The sequence below is a fragment of the Phaethon aethereus genome (genome assembly GCF_964289735.1).
Source record: "Phaethon aethereus genome assembly, chromosome: 3".
Classification (NCBI taxonomy): Eukaryota; Metazoa; Chordata; class Aves; order Phaethontiformes; family Phaethontidae; genus Phaethon; species Phaethon aethereus.
In genome coordinates, this window is record NC_138576.1 from 85,945,316 (window position 1) to 85,969,419 (window position 24,104).

The 24,104-nt window shown below is 41.2% G+C and overlaps 1 protein-coding gene across 1 annotated transcript in view; it reads left to right on the forward strand.

Moving 5' to 3' along the window:
- The window catches only part of MTR (5-methyltetrahydrofolate-homocysteine methyltransferase), a gene marked incomplete at both ends in the record, with an annotated part of 54,421 nt that extends 45,163 nt beyond the window's left edge, over positions 1-9,258 (forward strand). Inside the window, 8 exons of the mRNA XM_081998097.1 lie at positions 449-547; positions 1,772-1,847; positions 3,050-3,205; positions 3,916-4,112; positions 6,509-6,709; positions 7,976-8,168; positions 8,935-9,047; positions 9,172-9,258. Of these exons, the coding sequence (XP_081854223.1) occupies positions 449-547; positions 1,772-1,847; positions 3,050-3,205; positions 3,916-4,112; positions 6,509-6,709; positions 7,976-8,168; positions 8,935-9,047; positions 9,172-9,258 (1,122 nt within the window). The remainder of the gene's footprint in view (positions 1-448; positions 548-1,771; positions 1,848-3,049; positions 3,206-3,915; positions 4,113-6,508; positions 6,710-7,975; positions 8,169-8,934; positions 9,048-9,171) is intronic.
- Between the last annotated feature and the right edge of the window lie 14,846 nt (positions 9,259-24,104).

Genomic DNA, 24,104 nt, shown 5'->3' on the forward strand with positions numbered 1-24,104 from the left:
TTGGATGTATTGCTGAAGTTAGTGATACAGCGAAATTAGTACTATGAAATGGCTGACTGGAGTTTTCCGGGGTGGATGCTCGCTCTGTCATACAAATAGGTAGCCTTAGCCGGCAAATACCTGCTGCAAAGAAGTAGGCCAAGCTGTGTGTTGTTTCTACAACTATTCAGTCTCTAAAGTCTTGGAGTATTTTCCTCTCAGGCCTTTCCAGAGCCAGACTTGGCTCTGCTAATATTACCTGTGTAATAGGGCAGTACTCTCAGTAATAATCATATTCTTAAATATGTTTTGGACCTACCTTGCAAATTAGTGGTAAGGCTAAGTGTTTAGAGTTGCCAAGTGTAATTGGAAACAAGTCTGAAAGACAGATAGCGTAGTCTGAAGTTCATACTCTCTTTACTCTAGTTGTTATAGTACGTACTTAGCACTTTTTCTTTACTTTTTTCAGTGCTCCCAGCTCTTAGATGAAAGTGTAAAGGATGATTTCTTTGAAGAAATAGTAGAGGAATATGAAGAAATTAGACAAGAACACTATGAGTCTCTTAAGGTACAAATATAATTGTATTAGCTGCTTTTCTTGTTTGAAGTGGTTGGTCCCTGTCTCATTACTCTGTTTCAGCTCCTTTTGAAGACCTTCAGGTGTATTTGTGCTGATCTACAACATGCAGTAGAATTGATAGAAAACTTCCAGAAGTGCTTATCAAATCAAACTTTCTAACCTATAAGGGAAAATTCTGCATGAGTTTAACAAATGGTTGGCAAATTCTTGATTGTCCTCAATCGGCAATCAGTGGTGTCTAGGACATCTCTATGGAGCTGGCAGTGATGTCAACTTAAGCAACCTGCAAGAGACCAGTACTCTCCTGGAGCAGTAGATGGAAACAGGGAGTTGCCACTGTTACACTGGGGTAACTAAAATGGCACTGCTTGCTTTTGCTGGTACTAAGCCACAGTGTTGAGTATTTTACAACACTAGACTTTCCTGATGTGTTCATATGGTTTAGGTTCAAGATCTGAGCAGTCTCAAAGTAGGGAGCTGAGGCTGCCATTTTAGGAAAGTGAAGGGAAGGAAGCAGTGAAATGTGGAGATGGACTGTGCAAATTAACAATAGGAAACAAATAAGATACGACTTCTGTGAGGCTGTTTTTGTGATCATGGAAGCAAGCTGAAAAGTCACCTGGCTCTTACCTGGTCTCTTGATAAAGAAAGGTAAAGCTTGAGGTCTCCTGCTGAGAACATTTGGCTTAACAATTTAAGACTGTCTTTGCACAGGGAAGCAGTCCACTAAGCTGAGGGGTCCACTCACTCTCCTTTAAGCAGAGGTGAGCACTGAATTCATGGGCCTTACTGAAGTTGCTATAAATTTCCTGTGTCTTTCAGAAGAGCCAGTAGTTTGCCCAGAGGCATGCTGCAGTCACTGGTGGTGGTGTCACTGCAATCCTAAGCTTTTTGCAGGCAGTAGGAGAATATCTCGCTGCACCTGGATTTTCATGTAATTTGAAGTAGAGAGACTTCTGGTGTAGTTCAGAGGAACTAGAAATCTTGTAGGCCAGTTTCATTAGAAGTATAGAGGAAAAAAATAGTAGTATGGTTGTGATGTAATCTTAGTTTTACACCTGTGAACTGGAAGTTGTTGGAATTGAAATTGGCTGTTTGTCAAATTTGTCCCGAACGCCATTTTGAGTAAAACTCTACCACCAAGTCAACAGTTACAGTTTATCTGTCTGAAAGATGGCTGGCTTTGTGAAATTAACCTTTATGTCCATACAGGAAAGAAGATACTTGTCTCTACAGCAAGCTAGAAGAAAAGGTTTCCATAATGACTGGTTATTAGGCCATAAACCAGGTCAGTTTAAATGTTGTTGTTTGTTGTTGCTGTGCTTTTCCCTTTTCCTGCCCCTTTTCCTTCCCTAGTAGATTATGCTTCATGAAACTTCAGGATATAGTAGTGTAACAACTCGAGTAAACTGGTACCTGTCTGAGCAGAGATTTTTTTTTTTTTTCCATAAATTTGAGTGTACTGTTTCTGCTTTATATTTTTCACAGTATATTTAAAAAATAAATTAATAGTTAATAAAAAAATTGGCAAAACATCCTAAAACAATGAGTTACCCATAACACCATATAATCAAAGATAAGTCCTAATGCCAGTTTTGCAAAATAATGTCAGACTGGCTTACTATGTTGTGAAGCTTACTATACAATATTTATGGAACACACATGGTGACATGGCATTTGTATCAAATTCCTCCTCACACTTTTTTCCTACCCTTCCCCCATCAGTTTCTGTATCAGTTTTGTTTTATTATTTTTTAAATTTGAGACTAGAAGTATAAACAGCATTCCACAAGAAGTTGCATCCTGCAGTGACATTAACACATCACTGCTTTCTGTCCTTTCATTTACAAGACTCATCAATATGCTAATTTTCAGTAGCTCATCTTAATAAAGGGTGTATTATAAAGTACTGAACAGCACAAACAAAACAACTGCAAAGCTTGTGGCTACGTCATAACATAAATCCACCTCACTTTTTCACTTGCGCATGTGCATGTGAAGAACTGTGTGCTGGTTGCAAAGGTTCTTATAAATTACATATTAATTTACAGAACTATTCTACAGTACTGTAGCACATAATATGTCTGTGTATAGAAAGCGGGATTTGTAAATATGAAAAGTATATGCCCGTAAAATACGTTAGGTATTGATAAGTTGTGTGGGGTTTTTTGGTCTTCTGCTTTGGACAACAGTTTAGCCAATGAAAGAAGTTCAGAAGCCCAACAGTTAATAAGTGTTGATTTATGTGAAAGAACAAAAGGCCTTAAATTTTGTATTTCAGCTTTATATGCCTTTTATGCTTTTTTTTAAATCACATTGTAACTGTAGAGTATGCTATGACTTGGGAATGATATGACAGAATTCTAAGACAATTACTTTGGAAGAGGTCACTTACAGTGGTGGAGGCTGGTGAGCATCAGTTATGTTGCACATACAGGAGCAATATTAAATTATTTTCATCATGTCAGATTGTACTTCTGATTCCTACAGTTAAACCAAAATTCATTGGCACAAAAGTCTTTGAAGATTACGACCTGAAGAAGCTGGTAGAATACATTGACTGGAAGCCTTTCTTTGATGTCTGGCAACTTAGGGGAAAGTATCCCAACCGGGGCTTCCCTAAAGTCTTTAATGATAAAACTGTAGGTGAGTATTGAAATTTCATTTACTTCATGTAAATAATCCTAACAGTCCTGCCATGCTGCACGAAGATTCTGAATGTTTTGAAATACATAGGAATAGTGAAAATACGTGGAAACCTAGTGTCAGTGAAATAATTTGTTTAAAGCAACAACCAAATGTTGAAAGCAATGAACCAAATGTTGGCTTGTGAGGCTGAAAAAGAAATTTCATTGGGGAAAAATAAATGGGGAAAAATGCTCAGTTATCTTACTTAGAATTCACCTGCCAGAACACAGGGAGGTATTTTAATAGGCAGAAAATGGCAGCAAAGAACTTAATATATCTCTTGTCCCCATTGTGGGTGAAGATGGCAAGAGGGCTTAGTCTCCTTCTGAAACTGTTCAGTAGGCCTTGAAATATGTGATGAAACTGCAAGGGTGACACTGAAATCAATGTTCTGGGTCTGCTGCACTGTGGGCACACGTTCTCTGTTGCTCATTTATTCTTCCTCCTCTGCCTCTACTGGAATGGTGCTGGCTGAAACTTTTTTTTTGCGGATATATGTTGTTACAGCTGTATAGATGTAATCACACTGCTGTCTGTTTGCTGTGCTGACAGATTGTTGCAGTCATCAGAGAATTATGTGGAAAATGAACCAATCTTCAGCAGTTCTTAAACCCACTTAGCCAATTGTGAAAACATGCCTTTTTTAAAGGGTTTTCTTTTTTTAATAGGTGAAGAAGCAAAGAGAGTGTATAATGATGCTCAAAATTTACTGAAAACATTGATTAATCAAAAGAAACTACAAGCCAGAGGCGTGGTTGGGTTCTGGCCGGCTCAAAGTGTTCAAGATGATATCCATTTATATGCAGTAGAAGACGCAGTGGGATCTTCAGAACCAATAGCAAAATTTCATGGCTTGAGGCAACAGGTACAATGATAGAACATTTGTCAAATAAAGTGATTTTTTTTTTCTGAATTGCAAGAATGTAACAGAAGTGCACTATCAAAAAATGGTGGTTGTAATCTGTCTCAGCCATTGTCTTGCCATATCTTTCAGTAATAACAAGATCTTGTTAGTGATGATCCTGGTATTTGTATTGTAGTATTTGTAGTATTTCGCAGTATAGTAGTTGTACAAAATGCTTTATAGATTTTACATCTTCAGATGCATTTTCTGTCTTCATTTTAATATTGAAGATGTCCTAGAGCGCTGTGCTGTGTAAATTCATCACATGGATCCTGTGTGCTAAATTAGAACCTAATGAACCTTAATTCTCTAACATCTCTGGATTCTGCCTTAAATGAAAAATTCTGCTTGAATGTGTTAAAGGTTAAAAACACTTTTAATTAAAATACCTGGAAAATAAAGCTCAATGGATGTAAGTGTTTTTGATAGGCTTAATTTTTGTGTAAAACTCCCCATATGAAGAGGCAGTTTAGAATTAGTTAGTTGGTTGCTAATTCTGATTGATAGAATCATTATTATAAGTATTCATGCTTGAATCATACTTGCCTAGATTTGCATTTATTTTGATAGATTGAATATTTTCAAGATATTCTGCCTCTCCTTCTTCCCTACCTTCTGGCCTGGCTTCTTCATAGCTCACATATTCAGTGTCATCAAACACGGCACAAAAAAAAAAAAAAAAAAAAAATCTGGAGTACAGTATTCTATGAGGACAGTCCTGTGCCAGTGTTGCAGAACTGTGCTAAGAAATACATGACACTAAGTTTATCTGTTCCAGTTCCCTGGAACAGATTATCTGTTGCGTGGAGATGGATCTAGTGTATCTTGACAATCCACGGCAGATGTTTATATAAACTGTTCTCACAAACATTCAGGCAGGGCTGTTCCTAGTTAAACATTTTGATATCCCATGTAAATCAAATTTACTACAGTTTATTTTTCTGGCCTTTTCCTAGGGTTCTCCTAAGGAGAATATCTGATTTGATGTTCTTCTTGTAATGGTTTTTACTATTGGAATACCGTTATTTTCCTTATAAATTGCCAATTTCTTCAGGGTTTTCTTAAAGGTTAAGGCCATGAAACTCAGAGCTATTGTGGGTACTGTTCTTCCAGACTCTACGTATTTTAGCTGCATCTCTTTCAATCTGGGGTACGTAGTAATTCAGCAGAGGCTTCACCAGAGCGAAGTAGAAGAGAATAATTGCCTCCTGTTTCTTATATAAATTGTTCCTTTCAGTATGCAGAGTTCTCTCCATGACATTGGCACCATTAAGGATGTGATGTAAATCTAAAGATTAGAATTGCATTTAGTATTTTCCTTAACTCTAATCATTACAGAAGAACCTTAAAATTAACATAGACTTCACCTATGTGGGAAAAAGATATTTCTTCAGTTTTATGGTACTTTCTGTAACCTAGTAGGTTATAGAAACTAGGGAAAGAGTTGACCATTTTTCTCTGTTTTTTCAGGGGCGTTGGTGGTGTTTTATTTGGTTTTTAAATGGCAGTTGGGAGCGGGTGGAAAGCATTGTTAAAATATTGTCATAGAACAAGAAAACTTGGAGAGGAATCTTCAGCCAAGTGATAGCCATGAAGTAACTTTTATCTCTCTGCTGATGCGATCCGCAACTGTAAAACATCTTGTTATGTGCTATGGCCAGCATTTGGTCACCCCTCTCTCAGTTTTTTTTCCATTTTGGAAAAGGATCCAGTGAGCGGGATATTTACTGTTTGCCTAAAGCCTCTTGAACCTTGCTTGGGATTCAACTTTTCTGTAGTGACAGATGCATTTTGTTTGTATTTGCATGTGGCTAGTCTAAACCTACATCCTGGGGTGCTGTTTTGGCTGGATTACTGAGCATATGGATTGTAGCATAAGAAACTGGGAGTGTTTATAAACTCTCACAGCCATTTGAAAATGTGAGTTGCTGAAGAATTCTGCAGTTCGCATAACTGGGATGCGAACCATCAACCATCAGTTTTGCTAACAAAAGTGGAATCTGAGTGCTAGAGATGGAAAATTCCTCCTCTTACACAGTGGTTGGCACAAGTGTTCCTTCTTTTGTAATAACTTGTCTGCAGAATCAGCTATTAAATCTTACTAGCTGTAAATAAAAAGAAAACATCTATCCTCTTTGACATTTTGTCCTTCAGTGATCCAAAAACCCTGAGAGAGAGAGGTGTTTTTCTTTGAATTCAAGTACCAGAAAGCCATCATGGCTCAAGGGCTAGTTAGGTGTTTGTCAGAAATGCCTTAAGCCCTTTAGTCTTAATACTGGTCTTCAGATTAATAGTGCGCTAATACTTAAATCAGAACATTTAAAAAATAAATTATTGCATTGTTTTTTTTACTTTAGGCTGAGAAGGACCCTGCCTGCACAGATCCATATTACTGCCTCTCTGACTTTATTGCACCACTGGATTCTGGCATTTGTGACTACTTAGGCCTGTTTGCTGTGGCCCTCTTTGGTGTAGATGAGTTATGCAATGAATTTAGGAAACAGGATGATGAATACAACATCATCATGGTAAAGGCTCTTGGTGATCGGTTGGCAGAGGTATGAGGTTTTATCACGTGTTTCCTTGCAAATTTTCTGACTGTGTATTAGATTTGCCTGACAGGGTGCTGTTTCAAGTTTCAACATAAACTTAGACTGTTGCCTGTAATGTATGCTCTGCATTACATCTGAAAATGAGCTGGTTCTACTGAAGCTGTCTTGAGAATCCTCTTCTGAGCCAGAGGAGACTCTTGAGAATCCTCTTCTGAGCCAGAGGAGACTCTGCTGTCCACATCTTCCACCTGCAGAAGCATCTCTGAGCTTTTTATGAGGGTTTTGATGATGGATAGAATTTAGTAGATTTAAAGCAAGACTGTTTAAAAAGAACTATCTCTAAATCTTTTTTTTAATCTACCTGAGAGTGTGTTTGCACCCAAGTGTGACCCACTGATTATATTCTTGAATCGCTGACATGCCTTCTACTGTAATGGTGACCATGCAGATGTATGCAGGGTACAAGTCTTTTGACTTAACGTGTCTTAGGCTTAGACAGACATGCTCTTAAAGCTCTAACTGAAGTCCTTTAGAAAATGCTCTCCCTTCCTTGCTACCCCTCTATCCCATCTGTCTGCCATCATGCTTACAACATAAGTAACCTTGTTAAAACTTACAGCAACTTTGATGCAATGCAGATGGGGTTAGCTCTAGCTGTCCATTTCAAGCTATAACAGGGTTTCAGTGCCATCTAAAGATATTTACGGAAGTGGAAATTTCTCCTGAAGGCAACTGTTGCTGGCAAAATAGTGTAAGTTACAAGAGCAGTTAAGAAAAGTGGTTGCCCCGTTTCAGCTAGAGGAAAGATCCTCTGCTAAAAAGAGCAGTGGCACGCACTCACACCTGATACAAGCATGGATGCAAGAATGATGTGGCCCTCCATAGCTAGACTTGGGCAAGATACCCAGATAGTCAAGACCTAATGACTTCAGTGCTATAGTGATGAACTGTACATAGGCTAATGAACTTCGTCTTTTCTGGTTACTTGTCCACATCTTTACCTCTTCGAGTATGTAGGATTTTAAAGCAGGACAACCAGAAAACACTGTCTACCAACAAGAGAAAAAACTAAAGGAGTTTAATTAGCAAAATAAGTATTGTATGTTAATATGTTAATTTTAATGCTATTGAATTTCTCACCTATGATAAGAGCCTCCTTAAAAAATAAAATGGAATGGGGTGAAAGTCTCTACCATTGTTTGTTTTCACCAAATAGCTATAGGGTCAGTCTGCACAATTAAAAAAAAAAAAAAATTTGCATTCTATTCCAAGGCATTTGCTGAGGAGCTCCATGAAAGGGTTCGAAGGGAATTCTGGGCTTACTGTAGTACTGAGCAGCTAGATCTCTCTGACCTACGCAGAATTAAATACGAGGGAATTCGCCCTGCCCCTGGATATCCAAGCCAGCCTGACCATACAGAAAAACTCACAATGTGGAAACTTGCAAACATTGAGGAAACAACAGGTACTTCTGTCTGCTTTACTAAGATTCTTAAGCTATTTTTACACAAATGAAAGATTGAAATGCCAACAAAACAGCAAATTGGGTGGTGCAGAGCTACATTAAAAAATAAAACAAACTGAAGTGGTTCTGGGAATTGCTGTCTTCCCTTTTTTCAATTGCCATTTTTATTTTGCCTCATTCAAGGAAGAATTTGCAAAATACTGCCAGAGCTTTTGGTGAAGGAGTTATGTCCCTAATTAGCAGATTGCATGCAAACAGGGTTCTGCTGCACATAAAAAAAAAAAATTTAGCATCCTTACGGTTGCAAGAAGACATTCCAGATATAAACAGGAAAAAAGCCAATTCAGCAGTGTATTTCCTAGTCCACAGAAGCTTTGAGATGGTAACTTTTAAAAAAGGAATGAATTCCATTTGTTTTCCTCTGATATTTTATGTGTTAGACATTTCACTGCTACTTCCACAATTCCAAAAATACCTTCCTGTGTTTCAAAACCTCTGGTTAGCCGTTTCATTTGCCAAAATGTCTAAGTTGTTTTCCTTCAAGCTACACAGTTACTCTACAGTAATACTGTAATGAAAGTCTGCAATATATTTAAAGCTATGTGTATTTTTTTAATAGTTAACAAGTGGAAAATGGTTTTGGTTTTAGTTCATCTGAAAGCTTTTTGGGTTTTGAGTTTGCTTGAAGCTGCCCAACTACAAATGGTTCTGAATTTATGCTTATTAGCAATTCAGAGAATAAGAACATTCTCATTCTCTTTTTCAGGAATTGCTTTAACTGAATCACTAGCAATGCTACCTGCTTCTGCAGTTTCTGGCCTCTACTTTTCCAGTCCCAAATCCAAATATTTTGCTGTTGGCAAGATATGTAAAGATCAGGTAACATGCACAGTCCATTGTTACAGCATTCAAAAACACCTTGTGAGCAGCTGTTCCAAAAATTTTGTAAACAGTAAAAGCTGGAGTTTCCAAATCTTTATAATGTTTTGTGGTCCCTTTACAGGTTGAAGATTATGCACTGAGAAAAAATTTGTCTGTGGCAGAGGTGGAGAAATGGCTGGGACCCATTTTGGGATATGATACTGAATAACTGTGACACTTGTGGGCGAACATTTTCTTTTGCTGGTCCATACACCAGAAGGAACAAGAAAATCATTCCTGCTGAGAACAGCTTGCTTCCATCCATCCCAATAGCTTGTCTGATTGTTTTTAATTTTTGATCAAAGAACTTAATATTTCAAATCTGCTGTGTGCTCTTGGCTTGGGACCATGAATGTATTGCAGATCTCTTAGTCATAGCAATACACTTCTATTTATTTTTATTTCTTGCACAAGTACTCTAGTAGAGCGGCTAGTTGTAGGGTGAGATGTGGAAGCTGCAAAGCTCTCCCGTCCTTAGGAAGGCTTTGAAATCAGGGGCAAGGATTTCTGTCTCATTGGCTGTGGATACACATAGAACAGAATTTGACTTACATTATTTTAATGTGTTTTGGCGAGTCCAGTTACGTGGGCTTTTGCTGTAAAGTCAGCAAAGTTTTTATACTGAGTGATCAAGAAAAACTGAAGTCCAACAGACCCCTTTTTTAAAATCTGTTTGTTCCATGTTTAGGTCTTTTGATTGGGAACATGTGTTGTTCTCTCTGAATAATATCAGGATTTTAAATTACTTTGTGATTATGATTGTAGTTAGAACTATCAAAGCAATACAACATGCTGGAGTAGTATCAGAGATGCTGTTTTATGATGGAACATGAAATGGGATGACTAAGCCCATGGAGTTGTCCACCTTATGCTTCCTCTTCCTTTCAGCAAGCCACAATCTGTTTCTACTCTGTACAAAGGGTAATGGCACTTCCTACCTTACAGTTATGTTGTGAGGCTTAATTCATATTTAAACAATCTTTTGTATGTGACAAATATGAGGAAAGCATGATTGTTACTATAGACAGACAGAAAGCTTGGAGCAGACTTCAGTGTTTTACAAACTCTTTAAGGTTCCAGGTCCCTGGATTTTAAAAGTAAGAGTGGCAATACTATCATAAGTAACAGTTAATACCGTAGACTTGTTCTTCAGATTTAACTCTGTGTGAGCTAATTGTTCATAGCTTTTAATAGTCTCTGAAAAGTGCCTCAGGTATTATTTAAATGCTAATTTAGTAAAATATCATGACAGAACCCCCTCATTTTTCTGGTCTCTAATTGTAGATAAAAGACCAATATTATAAATAGAATGTTTTAAATAGTTTCTGTTATCTATTAATAGCTATAAATTTTTGTAATGTTTTCATCTGACTTTATGCTAAAAGAATCATCTTGCATCAACAGTTTAATAAAGGTTAAGCTGTCAATGGTGTTATCCTATTAGAATCCTTTAAATGGCAACAATAAAAATGTGTGCAATAGTCTGAACAGATAATGTCAAAATTAATATGCACATTGTACCATGAATCTGATATTATAAAGGCTGCTATGGGGCTTTTAAAGTGGTTGAGTAAGCGTGTTCTTAACTGAATGTTTTAGAATGTCTCATCCTTTAATGACTTACAAAAATAATTTCTAAATGGATCTTTCCCCCACCTCCATATCAAGGGACTCGAGACATGTCCTTGTTGATCAGATGATTCTTGTTGCTGGAACAGTTCCCCAGTAGAATGCTCTTTTAGATTGCCAAAGGTACAGTAAAAAAATTCTTAATATAAAGGAAAATTTGTTCCTGAAACATGTAGCCTGTAAAAATTGAAATCCTCTTTGCTTTCTCTTTGGTACTTGCACTTCTGCAAATCACTTTAATGCTTGGAATATCTCCTCTCCACCACTATTCTTATATTTGGAAGCAGAGTGCCTTATTAGTCTGAAATTTTGATCATGTGAATGACGCCAAACTTTGGCCTGTACAGCTTGGTTTGTTTATTCACTTATTTTCGTAAAACCAGTAGCACATAGTTCTGTGAGTACGGCTTTAGCAGAATCAGATTGGCAGAGCAGTAGGGGCACCGCTGTGTAACTGGTGGATACCTTGTGTACAAGCAAAGGGTTTCAAATGGTGCGCAATTACTTTATTTCTTCACACGTGGTGTCATACACTGAGAGAAATCTTCATCTCTACCTGCAAAACTTGCCATTGTGAGAACCTGTTTGGAAGATTTACTCATCGTTCTTATGCAAATGTTTTTACTAAGGACAGTTTCTTTAAAAGCTTGCTAACTTTATATTGTCAGTTGACACTTTGAATAAGACAAATCTTCATTCTTCTTTCCAAAACAAAGGTAAATTGTGAAGGAAAAGGGTCTCTCAGTTCTACCAGGTAAGACTATTTTACTTCCATGAAATTATATTGAAAAGCCATGGTAAGAATCTACCTCTTAGAAGTGGAGTGGATACTGCCCAGGAAGGACCGACAATTTTAGAATGCTTAAAAGACTTTTTACAGTGCTTTTATAAGTATTACTAAAAAAGGTACAAGATGTAAGAGATGAACGAAAAGTAAGAATGCGTTGTAAATAATTCTGTTTTAATTCTAGTGAATAACTTGCTCTGGATATTGTTTTGTTCTTTTTTTTTTTTTTTTTTTTTTTCCCTGCAAGTCAGGCCAGCAGCCTGGAGATTAAGTTTTGAGGCACATATCTTAATTTATGAGTGTCAGGAGGGAATACTATCCTAAACCTGCCCCTTCATTATGAAGTCTGTTTGTTACTCCTGGAAAGATTGTAGTGCAGTTTATTTTAGGGTGAGGGTAATACCATAGGTCAGGCCATTCGTCAAAAAAACCCTGAAACTCACATTTATTTTTTGTGCGAGTATTTGAGCGGTGTTTTTGAGAATCTTCTGCTTTCTTCTTCAACAACACGAACCTCAGTATACCTTTCAGTTAACTTCTGCTTCTTAAAACACAAGTGATGTCCACAAACTGAGAGGAATAGTGAGAGCCCTTTGAGGGCCTTGCTTTTTAGAAAGGGATTAGTTTACTAGTAACTGTGACTGGGTTTCATGAAACACTCTTTGAAATCTTTGGCTGATTAACCTGAGCATGCCATGAAAAGGTGGATTCAGTGTCTTAAGAGTTTGAAAAAAAAGAAGTAACTTCATTAATTAGTTCAGGAGGCCGGTTCCATACAGAAACAGCAGCACGTGTTCTCAGTCACGGGAGACATAACTCCTGTGCCCTCAATTATCATAGCCTTGTCATGGCAAAGCCTCTTCAGCCCCTCTACAAAGTCATTTCATCTGATTTGTCAGGCTTCTGCACGTGCCAGTTTTCAAATGAAGATACACTCTGAACAGAGTAGAAATATGTTTATCCTGCTTTCACACATCATTTGTATACTTTCCCGCTAAAGGCAGGACAGAAAAACCAACGCAGTGAGCCTCCATGTTTGCTTGTTCAATTAATACCACCGTGGCTGGGTATACTGAGATTTTTGACCATGCCACATGCCTGATACAAATAGCTGTGCAAGTAGAACTCGCTGAGATTACTAAACTTGGCATTTTGGATTTGTGATTCAACCTGAACCAGGATGGCAAAAGCGAGCTGGTAGTTATCCTTGCTGGCCTGAAGCTGCCATGGCGACTGAGACACGAAGGGCCCTGCGTTCTGCCCCGCTGCCAGAGCCGGTGTGGCTTGTGCCTAAAGCCCCTGACCGGGCTAACAGGGAGCATTCTCACGCCAGGGTGGTCTCTGCTGTTCCTTCGTACAGAAAGAGCATGAAATAAGTAGAGGGAGTGTGGAAAGTCAGGCTTACCCCATCTTAGTTCTTGGCTCATGGAGTTCTCTACCCCATCTCCCTGTTGAATCAGCCTCCTCTTCCTCCTCTTCCCTCCAGCAGTCCCCCTCAGCTGCATGTCAGTGTCCTCTGCAGATTCTGCCAAAATGGAATCGTGGAAGGCTTTAAGTCTCTTTTGGAAAGTCCAAACCAGTTGGCTCTTCCAGGAAGAGGGATTTCTGCCTGGCGGGCGTTGGTCAACATTAATAACAAAAGGCACTAATAGCTCCGCCTATAGGACCCCTATACTATGTATGTTAGTCATTTGTAACGGCTAAGGAGAAGGCCAGGAGAGGTGTTAAACAATTACCTACGTCTTAACTGCATCTTTATTTATGTGGTTGTTTTCTAGATAGCAAAACCAAAATGTGTATTAATTGCATCCTTTGTCACTGTTTTAAGCCCACAATTTAATATTAATAATCTAACAGCAATAATCTAATAAATAATAAAACTACATAAAAATGATGTCATTTTCAACTGCAGTATTTTAATGGTATGAATTGTTAAGATGAAGTAGAGAATTCACCTATGCCTTGCTGTTATAAACAAATGCTTTTAAAATTCTTTAGGTAGTTGAAGACTTAATTATTTTATGATGAAAGATTTATCTTGAGTACAAACTCAAGTTACGGACCACTAATCATTTGATTTAAAAGGCTTTCTCACTGCTGTCTAGAAGTAGCTGATAAAATGCTTCAGTTAGACTGGAAAGTTTGCTGCACTACCTGGAGAAATTTCTATGCATGTAGGATTACCTACACAGAACACAAGAAGCTAGAGTGGCGTGGGATTCACAGACGGTAACTTCATTTCAGAAGGACAGGCAGCTTTTTAGAGAGGAGCTGGAAGATTAAGTAAGAGTTATGGCAAACATATGTCTCTGGAAAAAAAACTGGTATTCTCAATATTAGTCTTGCAGTGAATGAAAATAAAGGCTGTAGCCTCTAACGTATACCATCAGAGTATAAGAAATGCCATTTGAGAACAATTTTTAAGGAATTTTTATTCGTCTAAGACATGCATGGGATTAATGAGTTATAGTTGCATGTTTATGAGTGAGAGGAGGAGGAGGAAATAATAATAAAGTTGTGAACTTGTTCTAGCGTTAAGTAACAAGCTGTTGAAAAAAGGGAAAAAACTCACTTCTTGGGAGTTGTTTGAATCATTACACAGATAAAAGTTTTGGACAGAGTTTTCAGCTGACACTGGCATTCCCTGGCTCTGGCAGAATATTGTGATACATGAAAATAAACCGTCCTGCTTTTTCCAGGACTTTCAAAGATGTTAAAACTCTGCATCAGCTCTGTATCTGCACAGAGATGTTAGTGTGATTTTTGACCTGAGAATTACTTAGATATAAGTAATTAATCCAGTAGGTAAAATAGCACTGGGTGTGTAGATGTAATGGATTTTCTTGGTTTTTTCCTTATTCAAGGTGTTAAAAAGATTTAATTTTTTTCTGTATGTGAGAATGCAACTTCCATTGGATGTTTTCTTCTTACTTCACTCTTTCATATAGTTGGTCTGTACTCTTTTCCCCTCTTCCTGCTCCACAATGCAGGTGTGGAGATGTAACTCAGGGTTCTCTAATGGCCTGTGAGTGCTGCATGGTGTTTGCTTGGTTTTTTAAATTAATAAAATAAATATTATTTTTGTTTTTTGATAAATTTCAGCAAGGTTCTTGCCAAACATTCTCTTCCCAGGAAGCGGACAACTTTATTCCTTTTAATCTGGCCATCAGTTGGAAATCTAGGTTGAGGCTCAGAAGGGGAGTGCAAATATGAGATCTAAAAAGGTGTCAGTTCTCTGTGGTTGGTGGGCTCCTTGTGATATGTACGTATCTTTTTGTAGATTATAGGAAGTAAGAGAGATAAAAAGCTGCACTGTATGGCCAAAAGACTGACTTAGCAAACTGTTCTTTAGAGATACATTAGTACAATGTGTGCTCTAGCTGCTGTTGTCCATCAGATGCATTTTCAACTGCTGTCTCAATCTTGTCTGTACTCAGCTGCTTTTATTTCAGGAAATGGCTACTCGTGAGATCTCAGGTTTTGCTAAGTACTGTACAAGGTCCTCCTTGCTTCATCAGGCATTTATAATGGATGACTTTGCAATAACTATCTGCTGTTCTGTTTTTGGCCTTCATAAACCTTTCCGTAACCAAAAAGGTGGCTTTCTTCGGAATACTGTTATAGAGCAAATAAATACATTGTTTTTCTAAGGCCCATAAGATCAGACTTTGTTATCAACACCAGATCTAAGAAGTTTACTCATGTGGTAGAGGGTTTGCAGACCAGTCTCGTTAGTTGAGAGGTTTGTTACTTACAAAAACATGACCATGTTTATGCGCTTTATTTAGGACATAGATGTAAGCACTTAATTTTTTTTTACTTTTACTTTCTCCTGAATATTGTTCTTTGCATCTCAGAGCAGCGAAAGGAATAAAAGTTTTGATTCAATTGTCATAATACCATCCTACATGTATAGTGAGAAGCACTAAAGCAAGAGATTCAAAACGTAATATGGTGTAGAAGTGTACAAGGTACTTACTGAATATCATCTTGTTTCTTCAGATAAACATTAGGTGAAGATGCTGTAAGACAGAAGTCAGCAGCCAGCTAAGGCTAAGTGAAGATTCTAGACTTTCAGATGTTGTATCAGCATAATTTCATGTAACTTTGGGCATTATACGGTATGCTTTGCCTCCTCCTTTTGTGTCAGTTTCCCAGACAAGTGAATCCTCCAGCTGCATCCAAATTTCTGGTTATTCCACAAGAAGTGTTTGACATGGATTTTGTTGAAGATTTTCATGTGCGTTTCCAGGATTACTTTTCCAAAAGAGTTTAAAGCACTGCACTGTAGATGAACATTTCAAGTTCCTGAACTGTAAAATACTTGGTTTTCCTCATAAAAGTCGCCAGGTACTGATGCTTTTTTTAATTTTTTTTTTTTTTAACCAGTCAGTGAACTGAATCAAATAGCCTGCATTTCCTCACAGCTCCAAGTATGTTGGAAGAGGGAGCGAAGAGTGAAAGGAGTTTTTTGGTGCGCTCTTATTCTCAGTTCTTTATTAGCATAGCTGCCTGCTCTCATATTCATTGCTTGGGAGCTGAAGTGAGCTACAACACCTCTTAGCAGGTGTTCTAGTGTCTGATCCAGCTGCTATTAAAGTCTATGGAAAAATTACTACTTACCTGAAACACAATTTTGATCAGTCCTAATGCAATAATCTGGGAAGAAAATCCAGCGTTAAAGTCCTGTCAAAAACACTTGAGGACTAACAGGATGTGCTGTTAAACCTCCTGCAGGGTCCCAGCTTCATTGAAATACATGGCTGGGACTATGAAAGTAATTTTTACTCTCATTCTGAAACACCTGACGAAAGTGATACCCTGTCAACCCAGGACCAGATGGACTTACTGGCTGTGGCTCCAGTGTGATCAGCTGCAACCATCCATCTCGGGGATGTCTGAGGCAGATTGCCGAACAGAACCAGCGGCACGGGTATTGATGCTGTTTTGCAGTCTGAATGATGGAAGGTGTAAGGGTGCCTTGATTCAGCAGACAAGGATTGGCAAATGCTCCAGAAACATTTTCATGACTTCAAGCCTCTCGTGATTTTAAAACAAATACCCTTTAATGAGATTTTGAGCTTTGTAGCCCTTCACAGTCATGTGAATATATATCATACTAACTTTCTGTGTACTGTTGGAGTTTCATTTGGCATTTTTAAAGAAGAGTTGCCTTTTAGTTAAATTTCTTCCTTCAGTGTATGTTTCATGTTATGTAATTCTACAAATATCAACTAAATCACAGTACTGTCACATCTTTCAGGCTGTTATATGCACTAAGTGGCAAGGCAGCTGCTGCAATATGGCTAATCAATCCAAATAAATCTGAGAGCTGTGTTATGGTTTCTCTCCAGAAATGTGAGCATGAAGTATAAAAAAAAAAAAATCTCTTGCTTTTGTAGCTCAACTGAGGTCTGTAATGATGTGACATTCTTGATGTTATGTAAAACACCTCATCATGTGATCTTTTGATCTGTCAGTAAAATATGCCTTGATTATAAGTGAACTGATAGTTTTTCTTTTCTATTTCCTCATGGTACTTTTAATGGCTGTATACTTACTTCTTGGGAACTGGCGGGTTCAATCATTTTTCACTGCTGCTTCCATTCTTGCCACTGTAGTTTTTATTTAGCTTCCAGACTGTTACAGTTCTCTTCCACTCATGCTTATTTGCCGAGTAGCTTGGAAGTCAGACTTACTATTTTGATATCTTCTGTTGGAAATGTCACCAGTTGTGAAGAGGCCATGCTTTGCACTCAGCTTTATTGTTGGTGGGGATCTTTCTAAGCCATCTGCCCACTATGCCTTGGCCTTTATTGGCAGATGTTTTTCTTCATCAAGGGTGAAGGTAAAGGATGGTAAAATGAATTCCTGTATCTGGGCTACAGTTTGGTTTCACAGGTCAAATGTGTAGATTTGGGAATCTACAAATAATAAGAAACAACAATGCATTCCTCCCCCCTGCCCCATCCCCGCGAACAACTGTAAGGCCGCCCTGGAACTTAACATTTGTCCCTGTAGCCTTTGGAGTGGTGGTAGGAAAAGCAGCAGCGCCCATGGAGCGGCTGGAAAAGTCACCTCTTGCACAGAGCTGGTATCCTCCCCTGGCTGAGGAGTTGAGGGCGCTGGGAGGTGAAGGAGACCAGGTGAGTGTGTGAAGGATGTAAATGTTTATCTCTATTCGGCTGGGTTACAGGGGTCTCTTTTTCCAAAAGCAGCCTTAATATTCCAAAGCTTGTAATGCTGCACTCGCTGATTGCTAAAAATGCACAGACTGTTTTTCTGCCCCTTTCCCAGGTAAGAATTACTTTATTTACTCCAAAGCTAATAATGATTACAGAATTGGAGGGCATCAAACATGAGACTGCTGCGAAATTGAAATGTAGCTCTTTGCATTAATAAGTCTGAAAAGCCAAAACAGCTTAAGGAGAAACACGTGTGTTTGTCTCTGAAATAAGTTTTCCATAGGATGGTTTGTGGGGGCAGCAGCATGGCTGTTTCCTCTGAAGCACTTCATATGTCTGCATCACAACCATGACAAACTGTTTAATATTTGGGATGGAGGATTTTTTTTTCCTTGCTGTAAAGTGTATGACTATTGCATTGATGGATATTGAGCAAAAGCCATTATTTAATGCTCACAGGGCATGTGCAGGATAACCAAGGGATCAGGACCAGCCAGCACAGGTTCATGAAAGGCAGGTCCTGCTTGACCAACCTGATCATCTTCTATGACCAGGTGACCCGCGAAGTGGATGAGGGAAAGGCTGTGGATGTTGTCTGCCTGGACTTTAGTAAAGCATTTGACAGCGTCTCCCACAGCATTCTCCTGGAGAAACTGATGGCTCGTGGCTTGGACGGGTTTAGCCTTCGCTGGGTGAGGAACTGGCTGGATGGCCGAGCCCAGAGAGTTGTGGTGAATGGCGTTAAGTCCGGCTGGTGGCCGGTCACAAGCGATGTTCCCCAGGGCTCGGTTCTGGGGCCAGTCTTGTTCAATATCTTTATAGATGATCTGGATGAGGGGATCGAGTGCTCCCTCTGTAAGTTTGCGGACGACACTAAGTTGGGTGGAAGTGTTGATCTGCTGGAGGGTAGGAGGGCTCTGCAGAGGGATCTGGACAGGCTGGATCGATGGGCAGAGGCCAACTGTATGAGGTTTAATAAGGCCAAGTGCTGGGTCCTGCACTTTGGCCACAACAACCCCATGCAATGCTACAGGCTTGGGGTGGAGTGGCTGGAGAGCTGCCAGGCGGAAAGGGACCTGGGGGTGCTGGTTGACAGCCGGCTGAACATGAGCCGGCAGTGTGCCCAGGTGGCCAAGAAGGCCAACAGCGTCCTGGCCTGTATCAGGAATAGTGTGGCCAGCAGGAGCAGGGAAGTGATTGTGCCCCTGTACTCGGCACTGGTGAGGCCGCACCTTGAACCCTGTTTTCAGTTTTGGGCCCCTCACTACAAGAAGGATGCTGAGGTGCTGGAGCATGTCCAGAGAAGGGCAACAAAGCTGGTGAGGGGTCTGGAGCACAAGTCTTATGAGGAGCGGCTGAGGGAACTGGGGGTGTTCAGTCTGGAGAAAAGGAGGCTGAGGGGAGACCTTATCGCTCCCTACAACTACCTGAAAGGGGGTTGTGGCGACGAGGGTGTTGGCCTCTTCTCCCAAGTAACCAGTGATAGGATGAGAGGAAATGGCCTCAAGTTGCGCCGGGGGAGGTTTAGATTGGATATTAGGAAAAATTTCTTCACTGAGAGGCTGGTCAGGCATTGGAACAGGCTGCCCAGGGAGGTGGTGGAGTCGCCATCCCTGGAAGTGTTCAAAAAACGTGTGGATGTGGCGCTTCAGGACATGGTTTAGGGGACATGGTAGCGCTGGATTGATGGTTGGACTTGATGATCCTGAAGGTCCTTTCCAACCTAGTGATTCTGTGATTCTGTAATGTTTCATACATCTATGTAAATACTACAGTTACAGCTGGTAGAGGAATGCTGCCTGCTCGTTGCGTTCAGCCTCCACTGCCTCCCCTTGGTGGCAAGCAGCATGCCTTTGCTGGAGCTCTGCTTGGAGGTCGGCATGAGCTGAGGGGAGAGAATTCTCACTAGCCCCCTTCCCCACCTTTGGTATAAGCAAAATGGAAAGGCGCATGCCTTGCCGTAGCCCCAGGCAGCACTGACGCTAACTCCTGCGGTTTGGGAAGAGGCGTGCGGCTTCTCAGGTATTGAGCTTTTAGGCACTTCATTCAAGTATGCTCATTTTGGTTATCTGCTAGCTCTCCCCAGTACAGCTGGCTGGTCCTCCAGTCATAATCTGCTTTGTCAGTCCCTGGAAACAGCCACGTGAGTATGGAAACCTTTCAAATTAAGGACAGATTAATCTGCCAGTGGATTTCCACAAACAATTACACTCTTTACCTGCAGCTATGTAATACACGTGAAACTGTAGCAGTTGTCTTTGCATGACAGTATTTTAAAGAAATTATTCTTAGCCTGCTACTGGTAAGGATGAGCCAGTATTTATATATATAAAGCACCTATCACCATATTGATAAACATGGTCAGAACAGAGGCCAGCCCATTAGTACCTCAGCACTTCTGTTTCCAAACAATTAAAAAAATCCCCAAGAACCACAAGACTTTGCCAGCCTGCTTGCCTGGTGTTTACTACTGCTACTCCATCAGGGCTGGAAGGAGACCCGTTGTGAACGGCAGCGGTTTGCACCGTGCCTTCTCCCCGCTGTGCTGCAGAACAGCGCGGGTGTCGCAGCAGGGCAGTGGGACATGAAGGCTCAGATGTGCTACCAGCCACGGTAACGGTGCTTAAAGCTGTCGTGGTTTAGCCCCAGCCAGCAACTAAGCCCCACGCAGCCGCTCGCTCACTCCCCCACGGTGGCACGGGGGAGAGAATTGGAAGAGTAAAAGTGAGGAAACTCATGGTTTGAGATAAAGACAGTTTAATAAGTAAAGCAAAAGCCACGCACGCAAGCAAAGCAAAACAAGGAATTTGTTCACCACTCCCCATGGGCAGGCAGGTGTTCAGCCATCTCCAGGGAAGCAGGGCTGCGTCACGCGTAATGGTTTCTTGGGAAGACAGACGCCATAACGCCGAACGTCCCTCCACCCCTTCCTTCTTCTTTGTCCCAGCTTTATATACCAAGCATGACGTTATATGGTATGGAATATCTCTTTGGCCAGCCTGGGTCAGCTGTCCCAGCTGTGTCCCCTCCCAGCTCCCCGAGCACCCCCAGCCTGCTCGTTGCAGGCCAGCATGAGAAGCTGGACTGTCCTTGAGTACTTAGCAACAACTCAAAACATCAGCACCTTATCAACATTTTCTCATCCCAAATCCAAAACATAGCCTCATGCTAGCTTCTATGAAGAAAATTAACTCTACCCTGGCTGAAACCAGGACAAAAGCGCACCCACACCCCAGCTGCAGACTGTGGCTGTTTCATAGTGTAGCCTTGGGTGCAGGTCGGGAGGTGGGTAAAAGCCTGTGGTACCTGCTGGGCGAGGGCCACGCTGCTGGCCGCAGCATGCGTGATGCCCGGGGGGCCATGCTGCAGAGCCAGCTGAAGCCCAGGCTGTCGTGACAGAATTGGAGGGTGTTTGCCATGCGATACCACTGCAATGGGAAACGGGCTGAATATCGGCTGCAGGATGCCCAGACTTTCTGGTCCCCTCGGCTTCAGCACGGCGGTACGCCCAAGCATGGGGAGGAGAGCCAAGTGCGCACTTGGAGCACGGTGTAGCCTTACCCTGTCTGATGGCTGGAGATCGGTGAAACCCAGTTCCCACAGGACCCCTCTTTTCATTTACTGTGAAGCTACCACGCAGAATTGTCAGCACAAAAAGCAGATTGCTTCCTTCTATGTCCTGGTTTCAGCCAGAGTAGAGTTAATTTTCTTCATAGAAGCTAACGTGAGGCTATGTTTTGGATTTGGGATGAGAAAATGTTGATAAGGTGCTGATGTTTTGAGTTGTTGCTAAGTACTCAAGGACAGTCCAGCTTCTCGTGCTGGCCTGCAGCGAGCAGGCTGGGGGTGCACAGGAAGCTGGGAGGGGACACAGCTGGGACAGCTGACCCAGGCTGGCCAAAGAGATATTCCATACCATATAACGTCATGCTCGGTATATAAAGCTGGGACAAAGAAGAAGGAAGGGGTGGAGGGACGTTCGGCGTTATGGCGTCTGTCTTCCCAAGAAACCATTACGCGTGACGCAGCCCTGCTTCCCTGGAGATGGCTGAACACCTGCCTGCCCGTGGGGAGTGGTGAACAAATTCCTTGTTTTGCTTTGCTTGCGTGCGTGGCTTTTGCTTTACTTATTAAACTGTCTTTATCTCAAACCATGAGTTTCCTCACTTTTACTCTTCCAATTCTCTCCCCCGTGCCACCGTGGGGGAGTGAGCGAGCGGCTGCGTGGGGCTTAGTTGCTGGCTGGGGCTAAACCACGACATTCTAATAGCTTGTGTGAATTTTATTCTTGATTTTGGGGATTCCTGACCAGCCGCTGCCACAGAGTAGCTGCAACAATCATGACAGTTCTGCCTGCAGAAGCAACTAGTGTAGCACAGTGGAGAGAGACAGCACTACTTGAAGGACTGGCGAACCAGCAGCTGGGTAACCATGCAACGGAGCACTTGAGATATGTCTTACCAGCCTGCAATTTCTGTTCCAATTTGAGCCCCCAAAAGGGCCTTTTAAAACCAATGAATATGTCTCATTAATTACATACTCATAGATAATGTAGTCTCTGTAATCTTTTGATCCTTTAATCAAAACTCAAACAGTGGCTGAACAATTTCTAATATAAACCTGATCCATCTTAGAATGCAATTGGTCTGGCTTTAAAGTATGTTCTGCTGGTAGAGAGTAACCATGCTGCCTTTCCACGGTAAAACGAAACAGTGCTTTACACTGGTACCCGGTGACTCTGCAGCAGCCAGATACGCTCTACTGTAGGTTGTGTTTTATTAGGCAGAGAAATTCTCACTGATCCCAAAATTTGACATCTGCTACATACTTTTTTCAGTTCTAGAATGCATGAACAATGGATGCTAGGAGAGTGGGATTGAGTGCACCCTCAGCAAGTTTACCAATGACACCAAGCTGTGTGATGCTGTTGACATGCTGGAAGGAAGGGATGTCATCCAGAGGGACCTTGACAGGCTTGAGAGGTGGGACAATGCAAGCCTCATGAAGTTCAGCAAGGCCAAGTGCAAGGTCCTGCACTTGGGTCGGGGCAATCCCAAGCACATGGGATGCCCAGGCTGGGCAGAGAATGAATCAAGAGCAGCCCTGAGGAGGACTTTGGGGTGTTGGTTGATAAGAAGCTCAACATGACCCTGCAATGTGCGCTCACAGCCTGGAAGGCCAACCGTATCCTGGGCCGCATCAAAAGCAGCGTGGCCAGCAGGTTGAGGAAGATGATTCTGCCCCTCTACTCTGGTGAGACCCCACCTGGAGCCCTGCATCCAGATCTGGAGCCCTCAGCACAGGAAAGACATGGACCTGTTGGAGCGGGTCCAGAGGAGGGCCCCAAAAATGATCAGAGGGAGGGAACACCTCTTCTGTGGAGAAAGTCTGAGGGAGTTGGGGTGGTTCAGCCTAGAGAAGAGGAGGCTCCGAGGAGACCTTATTGCAGCCTTCCAGTACCTGAAGGGGGCCTACAAGAAAGCTGGAGAGGGGCTTTTTACAAGGGCATGTGATAGGACAAGGGGTAATGGCTTTAAACTGTAAAAAGGTAGATTTAGATTCGATATAAAGAAGACATTTTTCACTAGGAGGGTGGTGAGGCACTGGAACAGGTGGCCCAGAAAAGCTGTGGATGCCCCTCCCTGGAAGTGTTCAAGGCCAGGCTGGATGGGGCTTTGAGCAACCTGGTCTAGTGGAAGGTGTCCCTGCCCATGGCAGGGGGGCTGGAACTAGATGATCTTTAAGGTCCCTTCCAACCCAAACCATTCTGTGATTACTAGACGCAAAGCAGAACCGAGCATGTTGTATTTCCAAAGGCATGATAATTTTAAGAAGTAACTTCCTGATGTAAAAAATTATGTATAAGCATAAAATATTTCCTGCTTTCAGAAAGATAACTGGACAGTATTTATGTGAGCAGATGAGGTAAGTACTGTGTATGCACAGATCAGGTTTTATTCCATAAATACGTATTTAGCAGGTGTGCTGTTCTACAAGCACAGCCTTATGCTCCATAAAGGAGGACTGGAGGAGCAGAGTGTAGTTAATCACCAATGCTTGTGTGGATCAGCATGAATATTCTTTAGAAAGAGTGATATTCAGCTTGAGAGTTTACAGCTTTTATACACTGTGCCTTTAGAGTATAGCTAAGCACAGTTTGTAAGTCTTCACATGCTTTGTGGGGGGTTGTATTCTTTGCTGCTTGTGAAATAGAGAATACCAGCCTCTCCTGCAACAGAAATGCTAATTAGGATGATTTGTTTTTCTGCTGGAGTGTGAACTTAGTCTCACCACACTAGATTATGTAAAGGATCCAAGTGCCATGAAAGGAATGGGTAATTAACAGGAGATGCCATTGATATGGGAAGAACAACCTAACTTTGCCCACCCTTTAATTATCAAGGTCTTTACTGA